The sequence below is a fragment of the Lagenorhynchus albirostris genome, chromosome 17, assembly GCF_949774975.1.
Source record: "Lagenorhynchus albirostris chromosome 17, mLagAlb1.1, whole genome shotgun sequence".
In the NCBI taxonomy this organism is placed as follows: domain Eukaryota; kingdom Metazoa; phylum Chordata; class Mammalia; order Artiodactyla; family Delphinidae; genus Lagenorhynchus; species Lagenorhynchus albirostris.
This window is the reverse complement of record NC_083111.1, coordinates 45,773,246-45,793,134: the sequence shown is the minus strand read 5'-3', so window position 1 is coordinate 45,793,134 and position 19,889 is coordinate 45,773,246. Positions and strand designations below refer to the sequence as shown.

The window sequence follows — 19,889 nt, the reverse complement described above, 5'->3', positions numbered from 1 at the left end:
AATGGAGATAATAAGAGTAATAGCTTCATAAGATTGTTATGAAGAGGAAACGAAATGATATATGTGTAGTTTCTTAGCGTGGTGCCTGGTACACAGCAAACACTCACATACTGTCTATTAATATAGTTATTATTTTTTACATTATTATTATTGAGTCTTCATATAAATGGGCAAGGATGTACAAAGGGGAATAGTTAAATGAATTATAAGAATTCCATACTATGGATACCTATGCAGTTTTCCATATAAAATGAGATTATAAAAATGAGATTTCCACATATACTGGTAATGAAAGATGTTATTTATTGAGTGAAACAAGCAGGATGCAGAACAATACATAGAAGATAATCCCGTTATATGTACTTATATCTGTATATCTGTCTATTTATGCATTTCTCTTTCTCCTTCCCTCTGTCTATATTTATGTTTATGAACAAAGATGAAAGAAAAGATCTGCCTCCTGGGAATGGGTATGGGTAGTGTGAAGGATTTTTACTTTGTAAAGTAGGGTTTTTGTTGTTTTGCTTTGTTTAGTTTTTATTTTATAAGAAGCATGTATTGCTTCAATAATTTTAAATGTCATTATCACACCTAAAAACAGGCAAACCTGATCTTTACAAAAAGAACACAAGGAGTAGAGAGCATGTAATTTTGGACTTCAGTGTGCAAAGCACATGCCATTAGTATTGATCAGGAAGAATGTAAAAAAGCTGCCCTCCATATTTATTTTATCAAACACTTTGAGTCTTACTTATCTGGAAATATCCTTAGTCTTCTTAACACCTTAAGTTATGGAAAACACAGTACAGCTGGGAACATAGAACTTATAGTATGGGGAAGAAGACCTGACTTGTTTTAGGCAAAAAGTTCCTGGAAGTAAGCTTTGGGACAACTCAGATTTCCTCATTTCCTTTCTTCAGGCTAACTCTAATTGTCTATCCAAAGCCAAGTAGAAAGATATTTGGCTCATTAATATTGTTTACCGTGTTTTCTCACTACGTTTACCACAATAACTTTATTGTAATTTACAGCTCCTTCCTAACTTAGCAATTCTGTGTGTGGCCAGCAACATTCACTGATTCTGGCAACCTTAAAGCAAAGACAGAAGAGAAGGAAGATCAAGAATTTTTAATAAAATGATGCTGGAGCATCTCACACATTTAGGGGAAGAGTTGGCACCCAAGCTTTGCAAAGGCCAGGGGCCAGGACAGCCCTGGGAACCCAGCAAGAAGAATTCTCAGATCTTTTCTCCAGGCTGTGGCTACCAAAATACTGAGCAGCAGTGATTCTAGTCCCTGTCTGTCTGGGTCAGCTTCTGGATCTACCTGCTATAGACAGGGAGGTAGAGTCACATAGCACAGATTTGGCAGGAGTGGTTCCCAAAAAAGGGAAAATATTGTGAATAGGCAATAACCTCGAGAAATATCTACTGTATTACCTCCCTGTGTTGAGTAACTTTTGTGCTCATCTAAAATTAGTCGTGGCTAGAAAATACACAAAAATTTGGGAAGTCCTAATCATCCTTCCCGCTTCAGTTTCTATGGGGCCCAAGTGAAACTGTTGTCTACCTTTGGGGCAATACACTCAGGTATTATTATCTCCATTTTGCAGATGAGGAGACTGTTAAGAGAATTTGAGTGACTTGCCCGGGGACATGGACAGGGCTTCCATTTCTAAGTCTTATCCTCTTTCTCCTGTTCTTTCTCTTATTCACACTGACCTTTACCTCATTTTTTAAAGCTGTTAAATCAGTAAATGATTTCAATACTGTAGACATTCTGAATAACTTGGATAAAATCATTGGTTTGCTTCTAGGTACAGGTGAGAGACATAGCTGAAGAACTTTTACTACAGAAGCATGAAAGGAAAATTGGAGTCTGGAAGGCAAGTAATATTTGTTTGTTATGTTCTTCCTCTTGTAAGTTCCACTGTCAAAGTATTGTTTTTCTTCCTCTTCTTGTACAGAGACGCTCATTGTAGATAATGCTTTTTTCTAAGCCACCAGATGCTGACACTGTTCTTAACCAGCTAATGGAATCTGCAGGGAAGTGTGATTCTACTAGAGCCCTCTTCTTAAAGAGTCCCTTAGCCTGCTCAACCCTAGAAGTGTGGGATTGGACTTTAAATGTGTATTTTTAGTTGTTTTGCTTGTGATGGATTTATTGAGACAGGCTGATCATTCCAGCATATGGTAGTTTATTTATTATTGGGAGTGGTTTACACAAAAAGAATGGGGAGTATGCAGCAGAATCAGCAACTTAAATTATCTTACATTATCCTCTTTATTTAGAATTACATTTTAACTTTAAAAGAATTAAGATAGCTATCATTTTGGCGCTTATTTAAACCACTACATATGATACCTTCCTAGAAATTGCCTGTTTTGCTTCTTAACAAGCATGATAAACACAGTCTTTTTGAGCCTACAAATGTATGTGTATTCGTCCTTCTATAGGTCTTGATAAAATGTCAAACTAGACCCAGGTGACCCCCTACAACCTAACAAAGATAAAAATCTATTCGACTGTTAGAGGAGTGTATGTATCTGTTAGGATGCTTTTTTCCTGTATTTTCCTCTTGAAAGGAAACAAACTGTTCTTATATTTGTCCCTTGCTATGTATTTTTTAAAAATACTAAATAGAATGGGCTTATATGTCATATTATCGTACATTATATATTATGGTATTTTCTGTTTAGTTAAATTACGGGTTTTAGTTAAATTACTAAGTTTTAGTATCTTAAGAAGCAGGTCTTAAAACATTATTTGTTGAGTGGGTTTTAAATAAACATCCCAGTCTAATACATAGTTGTTCCTATTTATAGGGCTATAATTTTAATATGGACCATCTGGTGATGGTCTTAACTTTTTGTCCTTGGAACACCACATGTGCCTCACTAAAACAGTGATAGACATCTATTCACTTTATCTGGGGTAAAAGCCCCACCGTTCATCTAGAGTGCCTGGAGTTGCCTTCGCTTTTCAGTTTCCAACTCAGATGTCATCCTCAAAGCCCTTCTCTGTAAAGCTCTTACTCCTCCAGGCAGAATTAGTTACTCCTTCCTTTGCATTCCCATAGACTTTTTACATAACTCTCTTAAAACGCTTATATTGTTGGTCACACATGATTTGTTTCAAGGAACTTATTTTATGCATTGTCAGTAATGGGTATTTATCGTGTGCAATGGATATTTGTCATTGATTGTTACTATAATTCCTAAGTTCATCTAAAATATTACCTTTAGAGTGATGCTTCCTTTCATGGTTGTAGGCTAAACTCAGATTTGGGGCACTTCAATAAATTTATCAAATGAAAAAAAATCTATTCAGTAAATTCAATAAAATCTATTATTTTTCTTAATCTGAGAGGCTAAAAGAGGATGAATATGTGATCTAAAATGGTCAAGGTAAAAAAAGTAGACATCGTATACTTCAGAATTGTGAAGATAAAATAAGTAATACCTTTAAGCATTAGTAAAACAACATGGCTTTTTTGTTGTGTAAAGTGAATCCTGGGTCAGAGAAAGTTTATTTTTAAAAATATGCACTGATAATTATTTCCTCCGGTTATTAATTATTAATAGTAATTTATTATTAAAATAATATAAAGATGTCTTGCCTAAAAACATGATCTTTTGGGAATTCCGTGACGGTCCAGTGGTTAGGACTCAGCACATTCACTGCTGTGACCCAGGTTCAATCCCTGGTCAGGAAACTAAAGTCCCACAAGCGGCACAGCGTGGCCAAAAAAAACCATGATCTTTCTAGGATAGAATTATAGTGAAGCTCCACAGTAAATTTCCTATTTAAATTAATAAGATTAATTGGTAATTTTTTCTAAAATTTTTGAAAAATATCTTAAATGTTCAACTGTTTTTACTTTTTAAAAGACAGGAAAATTGCATATTAATGTATAACATATAATATATATAATTATAAAATAATAATTATAACATTATGATTACTTTGTTCTGTTTAAGCACAGAACTCATACTGTACGCCAAAGTGTAGTTTTTCACCATAGTCCCAAACTGTAATGATTGTTAACATTCTTAATGTACTCATATGTTCTAAGTCATCCAATCATTTCTTTTTCTCTCCACCTCTTAAAAAACTGATGCCATAAAAATACAAAGGAGACAAAAGGGAGAACAGAGGAAAGCTGCCAAATTCTATTTATCCATGCCGTAAATTTCAACTGCCAAAAATAAAGGAGATAGAAGTTGGTAATTTTCAGCCTAATAAATGACTTTATTATTAACTTTTAGAACACAGCTAATTTTCTGTATTCTCTGATTTGGACAGCCTGTGGAGAGTAAGTGGATATCGTCATCTTGTGATATCATTGCTTTCCGTAAAGCATTATTGAATCCAATTACCGCAAGACAGTTTCAACAGTTTGTGGCTCTAAAAGGAGATTTATTGGAAAATGGGGTGCTCTTTTGGCAAGAAGTACAAAAGTATAAGGTATTGTATTCGAAGCTGGAGAAAACCACCTCTTTTCAAGGAGGAGATGCATTAACATATCAGTTTCCTAACTTTTTGGACAAGATTTGTATAAGATATCCCAACTTCGATGTTTTCATACCAATGTGTAAATATTGAGGTATCTGTTGTTCTGTGTTAGATACATTTATTATTATACAGTGAAAAGTAAGAGTTAGCCCTGAAATGATAGTATTAGGTTTTTCAAGGTTTCACGTATATTATGATCTAATGAGAATCTTCCTGAAAAGTTTTAACTATATTTTTGCATATTGCTTATCTATAAATGTACTATACACATTTTTGCTGAAGATATTCATATTCAGTACTTTAACCAAGACCTGTTTACAAGAATTCCTCCTAACCATATTTGCAGCAATAGTAATAAAAGATAGTGGATTACAGATAAATAAACAACAGAGATGAGAGAGGCTTTACTATTAGAATGGCCAAATTCTTAAAATAAATAAGTGAAAGAACAAGTTATTAGGTGCAAAAGCATTTTATTGTCAGGTTTAAGTGTTTGATGGAATCATATAGAATCTGTGCATTGAGGAGGAGGAAAGGACTTCCTAGGTTATGTAATCTAGACTTGAATACAGGAATGTTGTCTAGAAATACCTAAGAGTAGGCATCCTTGCTCCCAGGGTTAGCAGGCTCATTTCCTTGCAAGCAGCCTATTTAATCCCATTATAAAAGTAGGGAGTAAAACTAAAGCTGGAATTTAAGAGGATAATGCTTTCAATTGGCCTATAATCTACGTATGTATAATATTATGCAGTACTAATACTCTGCAGCATATTTATTCTATATAGTTAATAGTTGCTCAATACAATCTTACTTCCAGACTTTCCCCAGCATTCCATGAAACTGTTTTCTACCCTTTTCTGTTATCACCAGTTTTTGTACCTTTGTCAACATGGAAATTTCCTCAGAAAAAAAAAAGTATTTTGAGATAAGTTTTTTTTAAATCTATCACAAGATAAGTAATACTAAGATAATTTTTTTGAAAATTAAAAAGGAGGTAGAGTCTGTTTTCCATAACAGGAAATTATTATGAGTGAGCAGAACAGTCTTTAAGCTAAAATGAACATGAGTAAGTCCAACCCTGCTAGGATAAGAGGTAATGAGATAAACTGTGCAAAATAAGCATTTAAGAAAACAGACTCATACATAGTCAGCCCTTAACTTTGTGACTGTTTCTCCTTCAAGGCTGCCCTTGGTCTTCATTTAAATATCTTTTCTGTGGTATAGAACGGAGGACATATAATACTAGGTAGCTTTTAAAAATCATGCTTCAAGGGTGAATTTGTTTATTCAGTAAGCATTTACTAAATCACTAATGTGCCAACTATTATGCTAGATTGTAGGAATAAAAAAATGGATAAAATATACTGCCCTCCTTTGAGGAGGGAATCATCCATGAAAACAAAATATCATGAAATAACATTGATTATGATCCCTGTTCTAACTAGTTATAATTTGGGCACAGAGGGGAAAATGATTCAGGGAGGGTGGTAGCTCAGAGAGGTCTCAACAGAAGTGACGATACTTATAGGGAACTCTACGCAATAGTGTGTAATGACCTATATGGGAAAAGAATCTGAAAAAGAGTGGTTATGTATATATGCATAACGGATTCACTTCGCTGTACAGCAGAAACTAACACAACATTGTAAATCAGCTATACTCCAACAAAAATTTTTAAAAAAAGAAGTGGGACTTTCCTGGTGGTGCAGTGGTTAAGAATCCGCCTGCCAGTGCAGGGGAAATGGGCCCAAGCCCTGGTCCCGGAAGATCCCACATGCCGCAGAGCAACTAAGCCTGTGCACCACAACTACTGAGCCTGCACTCTAGAGCCCGTGAGCCACAACTGCTGAGCCCATGTGCCACAACTACTAAAGCCCACGTGCCTAGAGCCCGTGCTCTGCAACAAGAGAAGCCACCACAGTGAGAAGCCCACGCACTGCAACAAAGATTAGCCCCTGCTCACTGCAACTAGAGAAAGCCCATGCGCAGCAACGAAGACCCAAACAGCCAAAAATAAATAAATAAATTAATTAATTAAAAATAAATAAATAAGAAGTGATGATACTTGAAATGGGTCTTGAAGAAGTTTACCAGGGGGAAAGCATTCCACCTAGCAAGTCTTACTGTGCTCACTTCTATTTTTTTATTTTTTTGCGGTACGCGGGCTTTTCTGTTTTGGTCTTTCCCGTTGCGGAGCACAGGCTCCAGACGCGCAGGCTCAGTGGCCATGGCTCACGGGCCTAGCTGCTGCGCGGCATGTGGGATCTTCCCGGACCGGGGCACGAGCCCGTGTCCCCTGCATCGGCAGGCGGACTCTCAACCACTGCACCACCAGGGAAGCCCCTACTGTGATCACTTTTATATGGCTTACTCATATTAAGTGTTCACATCTGTCAGATATTACCATAATGCTTTTCATGTAATAACGACTTTATTCTTTATAAGAATCCTAGGTCAAAGCTGTTAATTCTCACCATTTTACAGATGAAGAAGCTAAGGCACAGAGAAGTTGAGAAACTTCTGACATCATACAGCTAATTAAGTAGTAGAGCTGGAATTTGAACCAAGACATTCTATTGCTAAAGCTTGTGCCCTTAATCACTAAGCTATGCTCCCTCCCAGTGATGATTGTAGTAATATGTAAAGAGATGACTACAGTGATCTTAATCAAACATTATTCTGAATTGTGAAAAATTGGAAAGAACCCTGATGTACAACAACAGGACACTGGTTATTTTAATTATGATACATCTATACAGTAGAATACTCTGCAGCCATTAAAAATTATGCTATAGGAGATTAATCAATGAAAAAAGGTATTCATCTTACTGATTTTTTTAAAACCTAGCTACTAGATAGCAGTATGATTTAATACAAAGTGTGTGTGTGTGTGTGTGTTTGTGTGTGTCCGTCCCCATAGAGAAAAGACCTGAAGGAAATATACATCCAAGAAATACTTTTTTCAGCACCTATCAAGGGCCAGGCTAAATCCTGAGGATACAACTGTGATCAAAACAGTCTTTTCTGTCAGGGCTTACAGTGTTAGGGGAGGGACAGACAAGTGATAGACAAAGTGATTATAAGAGTGTGATTAGTGTAGTGGTGGGAGAAGCACAGGGTAAAATGGAAATACCTAAGATGGCCATCTCCTGGACTGAAGTAGACACAGAAAGTTTACTAGAGGACAGTACAGTTGAACCTTGAACAACACAGGTTTGAACTGCAGGGTCCGCTTATATCTGAATTTTTTTCAATAAATTCAGACTACAGTACTTCACAATCCACTGTTGGTTGAATCCAAGGATGTGGAACCACAGAAGCAGATGGCCAACTGTAAAGTTATACGTGGATTTCCAACTGCTTGGCAGGGTTGGTGCCCCTAACCCCCACGTTGTTCAACGGTCAACTATGTGCTTAACACATAGGCCTCAATGATAGGTAAAAGTGAACTCGCTAAAGGTATAGTAGGGCAGAACAACTAGAAAAAATACCAATCCTGATTCTATCTAAATTCTATCTCTATACTCTTAAAATTAAAACCGTATAATTTCACAAATTTGTTTTTATTTCATAATCCTTATATTCCATAATAATAAGCCAGGCTCACCAAATATATGATCATTTCCCTAGTAATGGCAAAAAATTTAATTTTTGGTAACATACCAAACATATGTGTTATAAATAGGCATTTTCAGAGGGAATACTAAATTGAGTAAAAAATGCTAACTGTTATCTCAGTGTAACATTTATATCAAGATTTTTTCACATATAACTTATGCCAAATTTATATATGTAAAGTTTTATATGGCAAGCTCTAGAAATTTTCTTTCTTTAATACTGTCCGTAAGATAGTTATTACAATGCCTGTCATACAGTAACTACTTAATAAATGTTGGCTTATTTCCAGCCTAGAATTACAAGTTTCCAAATTTGTGTACTTTCTAGTGATTTAGAGAATAATGTCTTTGATAAAAAATGTCATAATTCAAGCTAAACTACCTCTTTATTTTAAAAAGTGATAGCCTTACATCTGTGACATAAAACTGGGTCTTTTTAATGTACAATTACTATTTTTAAATTCTTTAGCTATAAAGATGAAAATATAATAGGTTATCTGAAAAAATATAGATCCTAAGAGATGCATAATAATAGACCTGTAACCACCAGCATTCCCGCTTCTGTTGCTAGCCTTTTTGAGCCTAAATCACCTTGCTGTAGAAGCAGTTATGGTAGAAAAAGCTTTTGCATCCACCAGTAAGTTGAGTAGGGTGCTCTCCTAGGGCCCTGTGTATACCTTTATCATTACCACTTATTAACTATCTCAGATTGGAAAAACGTTTTTCATGCTTCTCTTCCAGTAGAAATTTTTTTTGAACATCTTTATTGGAGTATAATTTCTTTAAAATGGTGTGTTAGTTTCTGCTGTATAACAAAGTGAATCAGCTAGATGTATACATATATCCCCATATGCCCTCCCTCTTAAGTCTCCCTCCCACCCTCCCTATCCCACCCCTCTAGGTGGTCACAAAACACTGAGCTGATCTCACTGTGCAATGCAGCTTCTTCCCACTAGCTATCTATTTTACATTTGGTCGTGTATATATGTCATTGCTACTCTCTCACTTCATCCCAGCTACCCTTCCCCCTCCCCACATCTTCAAGTCCATTCTCTACGTCTACGTCTTTATTCCTGTCCTGCCCCTAGGTTCCTCAGAACCACTTTTTTTTCGATTCCATATATATACGTTAGCATACGGTATTTGTTTTTCTCTTTCTGACTTACTTCACTCTGTATGACAGACTCTAGGTCCATCCACCTCACTACAAATAATTCAATTTCATTTCTTTTTATGGCTGAGTAATACTCCATTGTATATATGTGCCACATCTTCTTTATCCATTCATCTGTCGATCGACACTTAGGTTGCTTCCATGACCTGGCTATTGTAAATAGAGCTGCAGTGAACATTGTGGTACATGACTCTTTTTGAATTATGGTTTTCTCAGGGTATATGCCCAGTAGTGGGATTGCTGGGTCCTATGTTAGTTATATTTTTAATTTTTTTAAGGAACCTCGATACTGTTCTCCATAGTGGCTGTATCAATTTACATTCCCAACAACAGTGCAAGAGGGTTCCCTTTTCTCCACACCCTCTCCAGCATTTATTGTTTGTAGATTTTTTGATGATGGCCATTCTGACCGGTGTGAGGTGATACCTCATTGTAGTTTTGATTTGCATTTCTCTAATGAGTACTGATGATGAGCATCCTTTCATGTGTTTGTTGGCAGTCTGTATATCTTCTTTGGAGAAATGTCTGTTTAGGTCTTCTGCCCATTTTTGGATTGAGTTGTTTGTTTTTTTGATATTGAGCTGCCTGAGCTGTTTATATATTTTGGAGATTAATCCTTTGTCAGTTGCTTCATTTGCAAATATTTTCTCCCATTCTGAGGGTTGTCTTTTCATCTTGTTTATGGTTTCCTTTGCTGTGCAAAAGCTTTGAAGTTTCATTAGGTCCCATTTGTTTATTTTTGTTTTTCTTTCCATTTCTCTAGGAGGTGGGTCAAAAAGGATCTTGCTGTGATTTATGTCATAGAGTGTTCTGCCTATGTTTTCCTCTAAGAGTTTTATAGTGTCTGGCCTTACATTTAGGTCTTCAATCCATTTTCAGTTTATTTTTGTGTATGGTGTAAGGGAGTGTTCTAATATCATTCTTTTACATGTAGCTGTCCAGTTTTCCCAGTACCACTTATTGAAGAGGCTGTCTTTTTTCTATTGTATATTCTTGCTTCCTTTATCAAAAATAAGGTGACCATATGTGCGTGGGTTTATCTCTGGGCTTCCTATCCTGTTCCATTGATCTACATTTCTGTTTCTGTGCCAGTACCATACTGTCTTGATTACTGTAGCTTTGTAATAAAGTCTGAAGTCAGGGAGCCTGATTGCTCCAGCTCCGTTTTTCTTTCTCAAGATTGCTTTGGCTATTTGGGGTCTTTTGTGTTTCCATACAAATTGTGAAACTTTCTGTTCTAGTTCTGTGAAAAATGCCATTGGTAGTTTGATAGGGATTTCATGAAATCTGTAGATTGTTTTGGGTAGTGTAGTCATTTTCACAGTGCTGATTCTTCTAATCCTAGAACATGGTATATATCTCTCCATCTGTTTGTATCATCTTTAATTTCTTTCATCAGTGTCTTACAGTTTTCTGCATACAGGTCTTTTGTCTCCTTAAGTAGGTTTATTCCAGCTATTTTATTCTTTTTGTTGTAATGGTAATGGGGAGTGTTTCCTTAATTTCTCTTTCAGGTTTTTCATCATTAGTGTATAGGAATGCAAGAGATTTCTGTGCATTAATTTTGTATCCTGCTACTTTACCAAATTCATTAATTAGCTCTAGTAGTTTTCTGGTGGCATCTTTAGGATTCTCTATGTATAGTATCATGTCATCTGCAAACAGTGTCAGTTTTACTTCTTCCTTTCCAATTTGGATTCCTTTTATTTCTTTTTCTTCTCTGATTTCTGTGGCTAAGACTTCCAAAACTATGTTGAATAATAGCAGGGAGAATGGGTAACCTTGTCTTTTCCTGATCTTAGAGGAAATGGTTTCAGTTTTTCACCATTGAGAAAAATGTTGGCTGTGGGTTTGTCATATATGGCCTTTATTATGTTGAGGTAAGTTCCCTCTACGCCTACTTTCTGGAGACTTTTTATCATCAATGGGTGTTGAATTTTGTCAAAAGCTTTTTCTGCATCTATTGAGATTGTCCTATGGGTTTTATCCTTTAGTTTGTTAATATGGTGTATCACAGTGATTGATTTGTGTATATTGAAGAATCCTTGAATTCCTGGACTAAACCCCACTTGATCATGGTGTATGATCCGTTTAATGTGCTGTTGGATTCTGTTTGCTGGTATTTTATTGAGGATTTTCGCATCTATGTTCATCAGTGATACTGGCCTGTAGTTTTCTTTTTTTGTGACATCTTTTGTCGAGTTTTGGTATCAGAGTGATAGGGGCCCCCTAGAATGAGTTTGGGAGTGGTCCTCCCTCTGCTATATTTTGGAAGAGTTTGAGAAGGATAGGTGTTAGCTTTTCTCTAAATGTTTGATAGAATTCACCTGTGAAGCCATCTGGTCCTGGGCTTTTGTTTGTTGGAAGATTTTTAATCACAGTTTCAATTTCATTACTTGTGATTGGTCTGTTTATATTTTCTATTTCTTCCTGGTTCAGTCTCGGAAGGTTGTGCTTTTATAAGAATTTTTCCATGTCTTCCAGGTTGTCTATTTTATTGACATAGAGTTGCTTGTAGCAATCTCTTGTGATCCTTTGTATTTCTGCAGTGTCAGTTGTTACCTCTCCTTTTTCATTTCTAATTCTGTTGATTTGAGTCTTCTCCCTTTTTTTCTTGATGAGTCTGGCTAATGGTTTATCAATTTTGTTTATCTTCTCAAAGAACCAGCTTTTAATTTTATTGATCTTTGCTATTGTTTCCTTCATTTCTTTTTCATTAATTTCTGATCTGATTTTTATGATGCCAGTAGATATTGAGGCTTTACAGGACAGGTGCTGTGTCTTGGGGCTCAGCTGGCATGTAGCAGGAACTTAATATGAATTTGTTAAATGAGTCAAAGTAGACACTAAAGCTGCTCCTTTGCCAGGAAAAGAAACAATCAGGATTAAATGAAACCCGTATTTACGTAAGGTATGTGCATCAAAGTCTTAGGTTCCTTTAAAAGACAGAGATTGACAGAATAGATGGGAAAAACATGGAACTAGATGCTATCAATGAGACACACATAGATATGAAGACACAGGGTAGGAGCAATAAAGAAAAAAATTTCTTAGGTTTTTCAAATCCAAGTGAAATAAAAGCTATGATCTTTTAAGATAGTCTTGACATGTCCTAGTAACCTCTTGACCTGAAGTTAAAATATATATATATTTACTGACAGACATATTGACACATTCTATAAAGTATTCTATTAATGCATTAATCATATATTGTTCTATCTTTCCTCCTTGTTTAGGACTTGTGCCATTCTCATTGTAGTGAATCCCTCATCCACAAGAAGATCATGACTATTATCAACTGCTTTATTAATTCCAGTATTCCACCAGCTTTACAAATTGACATTCCATTAGAGCAAGCCCAGAAGATTATTGAACACAGGAAGGAGTTGGGACCATATGTATTTAGAGAGGCACAGGTAAGAAATCAGGGCATGTAGTAAGCATACTTTAAAGTAGATAAACAATCTAGATATTCTTTAAAAGTTTTTGCATTATTCATATTTGGCAAGGCTCTAATCCTCCTAATCCTGGGTTATTCTATTTAATTTAAAAAATATTGCATATGCCACAGAACATAGAAACTAGTAACTTACTATTTTGTTCATGATAGTATACAGCAAATACAATTATTTAAATTCTGTACTTTGACTTTGCATGGTTATCATTTTATTTCTAACTTATAAAACTACAGCTAATTCCTCCTTCCTTTCCCACCATTCATATTTCCTTTTAAAATGTCTGCTACCACAAAAATGTGTAAAATGTGTGTCCCAAGATTTGTGTATTTTTAAAGGTTGGAATATTCACATAGCTCATAAAATAAGTGAGAGGAGATTTAAGTACCCAACCAACATAAAGTACACAAGCTCATGAAAGGAAAATCATGGCTGTTAACCTACTCAAGTTACTTCTTTTTAGGGTAAATAATAGAAAACAGTGATTTGCTGAACATAATTTATTTGCATTTTGAAAAGCCTTTTAGTGATGTTCCTGAAAAATGATTAAGAAAAATACATAATAATAGGGGTAATAGGGAAGGCCATGTCACAATTTAAGTGATATGAAACAGAGATTTAGGGTATGATTGCCTTTGAGCATGGAAAAAGACCATTATTCCTTAATACTCATTTACAAGCCAGCTGTGTTCTAAGTCCTAAAAGGAACTGAAAGTAGACTCACAATCCAATTATGCATTGAATAGGCAAAAATAAAGAAGAATGATTGAGGATGTGCTAGAGAGAAATAGAAAAAACATGGTGTCAGAATTGTAGCATCTGTTAATGAAAAGATCACTTAGCCTAGCCTAGGTCTCCTGATAGCCGGGAGACCGTCTAGCCTCAAGTCTGATGGTGAATGTCTGGAGCTGCTTGCTTACGTAGGTTGGTTCCACTGCACTGTCCAGGGATTGCAGCCAGTGAACTTTATTGGAGTCCTCTAGTTTAGGCCTCCTACCTGATTTCCCAAAACAAAGTCCCAAACATATCTTAAATATGGACTTTGGAGTATCAGAAAACAAGAGAATATTTAGGGGCCTTACCTCACCAAATCTATTGTTTCTGTGTTCTGTAAGGAAGCTCAGAGAATGGCATATCTCCTACCCAGGTATGCAAGCCAGAGATCTGGTTGCCATCTTCATGTCTTCCCTATCCTTCATTCCTTACCTTTGGAGATCTTCAGTCACTAATATGTATCCATTTGTCTCCTTCTTATCTGTTATTCTATCTACTTTTCTCCAACTCCATGTTGCTACCTCAGTTCACATCTGCAATGTCTCACATTGATTACCAGAATTCCCTGCCTCTAGGCTCTCTCAAAACCATTTAACTCACTGCAGACAGATCCATCTTTTCAAAATGTATATTTGATCATGTCACTTCTCTGCTTTCAATTTCAATTACTCCCCATTGTCTTCAGAATGAAGACCAAGCTCCTTACTACATATTTCTCTAGCCACATGTCTTCCCACTCCCTGCCATCTGTCTCCCAGTCTTACTGAAATATTTGTACTTCCATAAAGAGGGCTTACTTTCTTGCTTCCAGAGCTTTTTACAGTATCATCTTCTCTCTCTTATGCTTCTATTGTATCTTGTATTTGTCCCTGTCAGAACACTTATCACACAGAATTGAAAATGGCTATTCTCATGCTTCACTTTCCCATCGGACTGTAAGGTCTTTGAGTGTAGGGAATGTTTCTTATTTGCCTTTGTGGCCTGGGTGCGCGACACTCAGTAACGTTTTTGAACATATGAATGAGTGATGTGAGAATAGATGGATCATGACAGGAATAGATCAAATTGGACATGAGAGCAAAGTTGAGCGAAAGGGCTGAATAATAAATGTAAAAAATGCCTGTTTTAGTATTGTTTTCACTATAGCAGTGGTCCCCAACCTTTTTGGCACCAGGGACCGGTTTCGTGGAAGACAGTTTTTCCACGGACCGGGGGCGGGGGCGTGGGTGGATGGTTTTGGGATGATTCAAGCACATTACATTTATTGTGCACTTTATTTGTATTATTATTACATTGTAATATATAATGAAATAATTATACAAGTCACTATAATGCAGAATCAGTGGGAACCCTGAGCTTGTTTTCACTTGCTACTCACTGATAGGGTTTCGATATGAATCTGCAAGCAGTTGATTTATTATGGTCTCTGTGCAGTCAAACCTCTCTGCTAATGATACTCTGTATTTGCAGCCACTCCCCAGTGCTAGCATCACCGCCTAAGCTCCACCTCAGATCATCAGGCATTAGATTCTCATAAAGAACGCACAACCTAGATCCCTCACATGCGCAGTTCACAGTAAGGGGTCACGCTCCTTTGAGAATCTAATGCCGCAGCTGATCTGACAGTAGGCGGAGCTCAAGCAGTACTGTGAATGATGGGGAGCGGCTGTAAATACAGATGAAGCTTTGCTGGCTCACCCGCCACTCATCTCCTGCTGTGCGGTCCTGTCCATGGCCCGGGGGTTGGGGACCGCTGCTATATAGCGTCTGCCTGTCCCCCATCTGCATTCCTAATAGCTTGAAAGTTTTCATCACCCAGCCATATTTTCACTGACCCTTCTCACTCATACTAGAGCATTGCCCATCTGCTGGCAGTGAGCAAAGTAGCTCTATATTTATTAAAACATTTACTTATCCACAGTTTGGTTATCTTTTAAGGTTTTGGAGGTACAGGACAATTTTCATGAATAACATGTATGTTATTAACCTTAATTGCAACTTTTAGAAATAGAGCAATTTTATGTCTACCTTGAAAAATTGTGTCCTAATAGGGTGACTTTTACTGGAAAGCCTTCTAAATGAAAATAAATATATTTGAGAGCTGGGAATGACTCAGGTTTTGGAGGGGTAACTGAGAAGTAGGGTCAATATAGTTGGTAAATAGAGGTGGAGGAGTATTTAAGTTTACAAAGTGCATATAAAAAGTACCATGATCATTTAACATTGGAGAAGGGGATTACTTAATTAAATGCATGGCAGATAAATGTAAATGAAAATTTTTTAAAAGCCTGCACTTCATCAAATAAAGTATGTTTAGCTTTTGTGTTCACAATCCCAAGAGGCTATAGAATTTAATGACAAGATAGTATTGTAAAGGGAGTAAATAGTTTTACTAATGATACTCACGTACAGAAACGAGGAGTCATGAAATATATCAATTCAGGACGCTGTTGGTCACTGCAGCATTTACTTTTTAAAAATTCCACTTTCCCCCTGAAGAGCTGGCTTAGAGCCTAATGGGTTAGTTCATTTTTCTCTAGGACATTAGTTATAGGCCATTCCCAGCAACAAAACGTTGGACTTGATCTGATGTGGCAAGTCCTACCTTCTAGGAAGTAATGTATGCCTCTGGAACTAATGGAAAAACTTGGCATGGGAATTTGAGCAACAATTCTTATCTCTTTAAATATCACAATTAATCACTTAATGTAGAGTGTCCTAAGAAAGTATTTGTGCAGGATACCACTCTGCTTTTTAAATGTTACTTTTCTTGCTCTCACATAAAAGAGAGATTGTATCATTTAAAAGTTACTCAAGATTTATTCTTAGATCTGCAGCTTTGTTTAAGAGCTTTTCCAGAGGCAAAATGGTATTTTCTTTCTCTAAAAGAAGGGAAAGGGGACCGGAGAGGAGTTCCCCTTGATGAACTGAATATTTGAAATACTTGCATAAAACAGCAGAGTGTGTGGCAGATCAACTGGTGTATGTTTTCAAAGAAAACATAAATTTCTTATTTAAAAAGACCTAATGGATTCTTTATTAATACAATCAACTGGATAGGGAAACATAAAGCATAAAGTGACTTTTAACTGTATTTAAGAGTATGTTTTTCTTAAAAGAAAGACTTCTCATTGGTAGTAAAATAACATTGATGATAAGCATGTGCTGAACTAAACTATACCAAGATGTCTGGAGACAATAAGTTGGAGGAAACATGCTGTATATTAAAGAATAGAATAGTTAATCCATTATTATGGTGAATTAGAGTTTAAATTGGTACATTTGTATAAAACTGTAATCTGAGACATACTTTGTTTTATATACAGATGACAATTTTTGGAGTTCTGTTTAAATTTTGGCCTCAGTTTTGTGAGTTTAGGAAGAACTTAACTGATAAAAAAATTGTGAGTGTTTTGGAGAGAAGACAAGAATATAGTAAGCAGGAAAAAGAATCGGTAGTCACGGAAGACGAAAAATTTGCAAAGGTGAGACAAGAATCATTTTGGGTTTAATCAGACTTTTAAAAGTTATGTGATATGTGTAGAAGAATTTAGGCTGAGCAAAAATACAGAGAAGTTATAGAATACAGATTTTAGTGGTTTTTAAAGCCTTCAGTCAGAGGTTTCAGACTTGTTTTTGAATTTTAAAAAATTTATCTCAAATGTCATCTCTTCTATGTACCTCTCTTGGTACACTTTATATTGTCTTGTGAATAAATTTTTGCATTTGTTTTTCTCACTGGACTGAGATCCTCAAAGATACCATCTGTCTTATTAAACAGTTCTACCACTATCCAGCACATGCTCAATTATAAATTATTGTTTACCAAATAAATATGGGAATGAATGAAAAAATACTATGTACTGGGGGCAGCATTTTCAATATTAAAATTAGAGAATGATATATGACTGTGAAATTTACAAATGTAAGTCATAAACTGTCCAGCCTGCCTATTTGTCTTTTAGTCTGACCATTCATTTATCAGTTCCTCTATCTTTATATTTATCTATTTTCCTTGACTTGAAAAGGGATAACAAGTAATATATTTCATCTTATTTGTAAGTTTATCCCTATTGTGTTTTTAAAAAGAAATTTAAAAGATAATCTAGGGGCTTCCCTGGTGGCGCAGTGGTTGACAGTCCGCCTGCCGATGCAGGGGACACGGGTTCGTGCCCCGGTCCAGGAGGATCCTACATGCCGCGGAGCGGCTGGGCCCGTGAGCCATGGCCGCTGAGCCTGCACGTCCGGAGCCTGTGCTCCGCAACTGGAGAGGCCACAACAGTGAGAGAGGCCTGCGTACCACAAAAAAAAAAAAAAAAAAAAAAAAAAAAAAAAACTCAAGATATAAAAGTAATATAATTATAACACCCATATTTGCACAGGTCAAAATAAACACTGTTAACATTTTCCTCATTTGCTTTTCATTTTTCCTTAAGAAGTGAAATACGGCAGAACAGTAAACTCTCTTAACTCCAGCCCTGAGTTCTATTACCCTCCCCATCTCCAAGAGCAACCATTAAGTTTGGGGTATGTTCTCACAGCTCCTTTTTAAGATAGTGTTTTATATGGTGTATGGAGTCATAAACAATCCAGAGGACTGTTTTGTGTGTATTTTAACTTACGTAATGGTACCATATTTTATTAGTCTTCTCAGGCTACCATAGCAAAATATCAGAGACTGGATGGCTTAAACAACAGAAATTAATTTCCTCATAGTTCTGGAGACTAGAAGTCCCAGATCAAGGTGCCAGCTAATACGATTCTTGGTGAGACCTCTCCTCCTGGCTTGAAAATGGCCACCTTCTTGTTGTGTCCTCACAAGTTGGGGAGAAAAAGAGTTCTCTCTCTCTTCCTCTTCTTATAAAGCCACAGTTTCTTTGGATTAGGACCCTACCTTTATGACCTCATTTAACCTTAAGTACCTCTTAAAAACCCTATCTCATGATACAGACACAGTGGAAGTTAGGGCACCAACATATGAATTTGAGGAGACACAATTCATTCCATAGCACATATTGTGCTTTCTACATCTTGCATTTAAAATTCAATTTTGTCTTTTAATTCTACCCACACTGCTCTACTTAGATCTCATTTATTCAGTTTAATTGCTGCATTTCCATCATATGAATAAATATACTATTTTTATTTAACTTTTTTTTTTTAAGTTTTGGCTGCGTTGGATCTTCACTGCTGCACACGGCCTTTCTCTAGTAGTGGTGAGTGGGGGCTACTCTTCGTTGCGGTGCGCGGGTTCCTCATTGCGGTGGCTTCTCTTGTTGCCGAGCACAGGCTCTAGGTGTGAGGGTTTCAGTAGTTGTGGCTCGCGGGCTCTAGAGTGCAGGCTCAGTAGTTGTGGCGCACAGATTTAGTTGCTCCGTGGCATGTGGGATCTTACCGGACCAGGGATCGAACCCGTGTCCCCGGCATTGGCAGGCGGATTCTTAACCACTGCACCACCAGGGAAGTCCCTATTTCTTTATTGTTGGAGTTTTTTCAATTTTTACCACTGCAAACAGCACTGCAGACAACATTCCTGTAAACGTCTTCATATTCACATGTATAAAAATGTTTTTGGAATGGCTGAGTAAGAGAGTATGAGCGTGTGTCAATCTATATTCCTACTTCTCCCCATTTGGTTTGTTCAGACTTTGAAATTTTTGTCAGTCTGTTGATGACAAGTGGTATGTCATCATGCTGATGCCTTTATTTACGTTCACCTAATTATTAGTAAGGTGGAACAACTTTTCACATATTCACTATTCAGATATTTTGATCAGGATTGTAATGAACATATAGGTCAGTTTGAGAACTGATGTCGTAACAATACTGTGTCTTCTGCTCCATGAACACAGTTTATCTCTGTTTAGTTATTCTTTCATTTCTCTCATCGATGATTTGTCATTTTCAATGACAGGTCTTGAGTATATTTTGTGAAATTTATACCAAAGTATTTCATGTTCAAAATAATGCTATTGCTATAATATTTTTAAATTTAAAATTCCAAATTATTTTTTAGAAAAATTTTTATTTTGAAATAATTAACATTCACAGGAAGTTGCAAAGATAGTAGAGAAGTCCCATGTACCCATCACCCAGTTTCCCCCAGTGGCTACACCTTACATTAACTATATACAATAGTAAAATCAGGAAATTGATATTGATACAAGGTGTGTGTATAGTTCTATGCCATTTTGTCACATATGTAGATTCAAGTAACCAAAACAATATTCAAGATGCACCACAAAGATGTCCCTCGTGACTATAAGTCATATCCATCCAATTACCCATTATAATGTCTGTTAGCCATGGATCTGTTCCCCATTTAGAAAATTTTGTCGTTTTGAGAATGTTATAT

At 36.4% G+C, this 19,889-nt stretch overlaps 1 protein-coding gene across 1 annotated transcript in view; it reads left to right on the top strand.

Annotated features, from left to right (window-relative positions):
- Nucleotides 1-19,889, top strand: part of RGS22 (regulator of G protein signaling 22) — a 158,061-nt gene that overhangs the window by 123,113 nt on the left and 15,059 nt on the right. The window contains exons 20-23 of the mRNA XM_060127509.1: nt 1,816-1,884; nt 4,305-4,466; nt 12,542-12,721; nt 16,861-17,019. Of these exons, the coding sequence (XP_059983492.1) occupies nt 1,816-1,884; nt 4,305-4,466; nt 12,542-12,721; nt 16,861-17,019 (570 nt within the window). The remainder of the gene's footprint in view (nt 1-1,815; nt 1,885-4,304; nt 4,467-12,541; nt 12,722-16,860; nt 17,020-19,889) is intronic.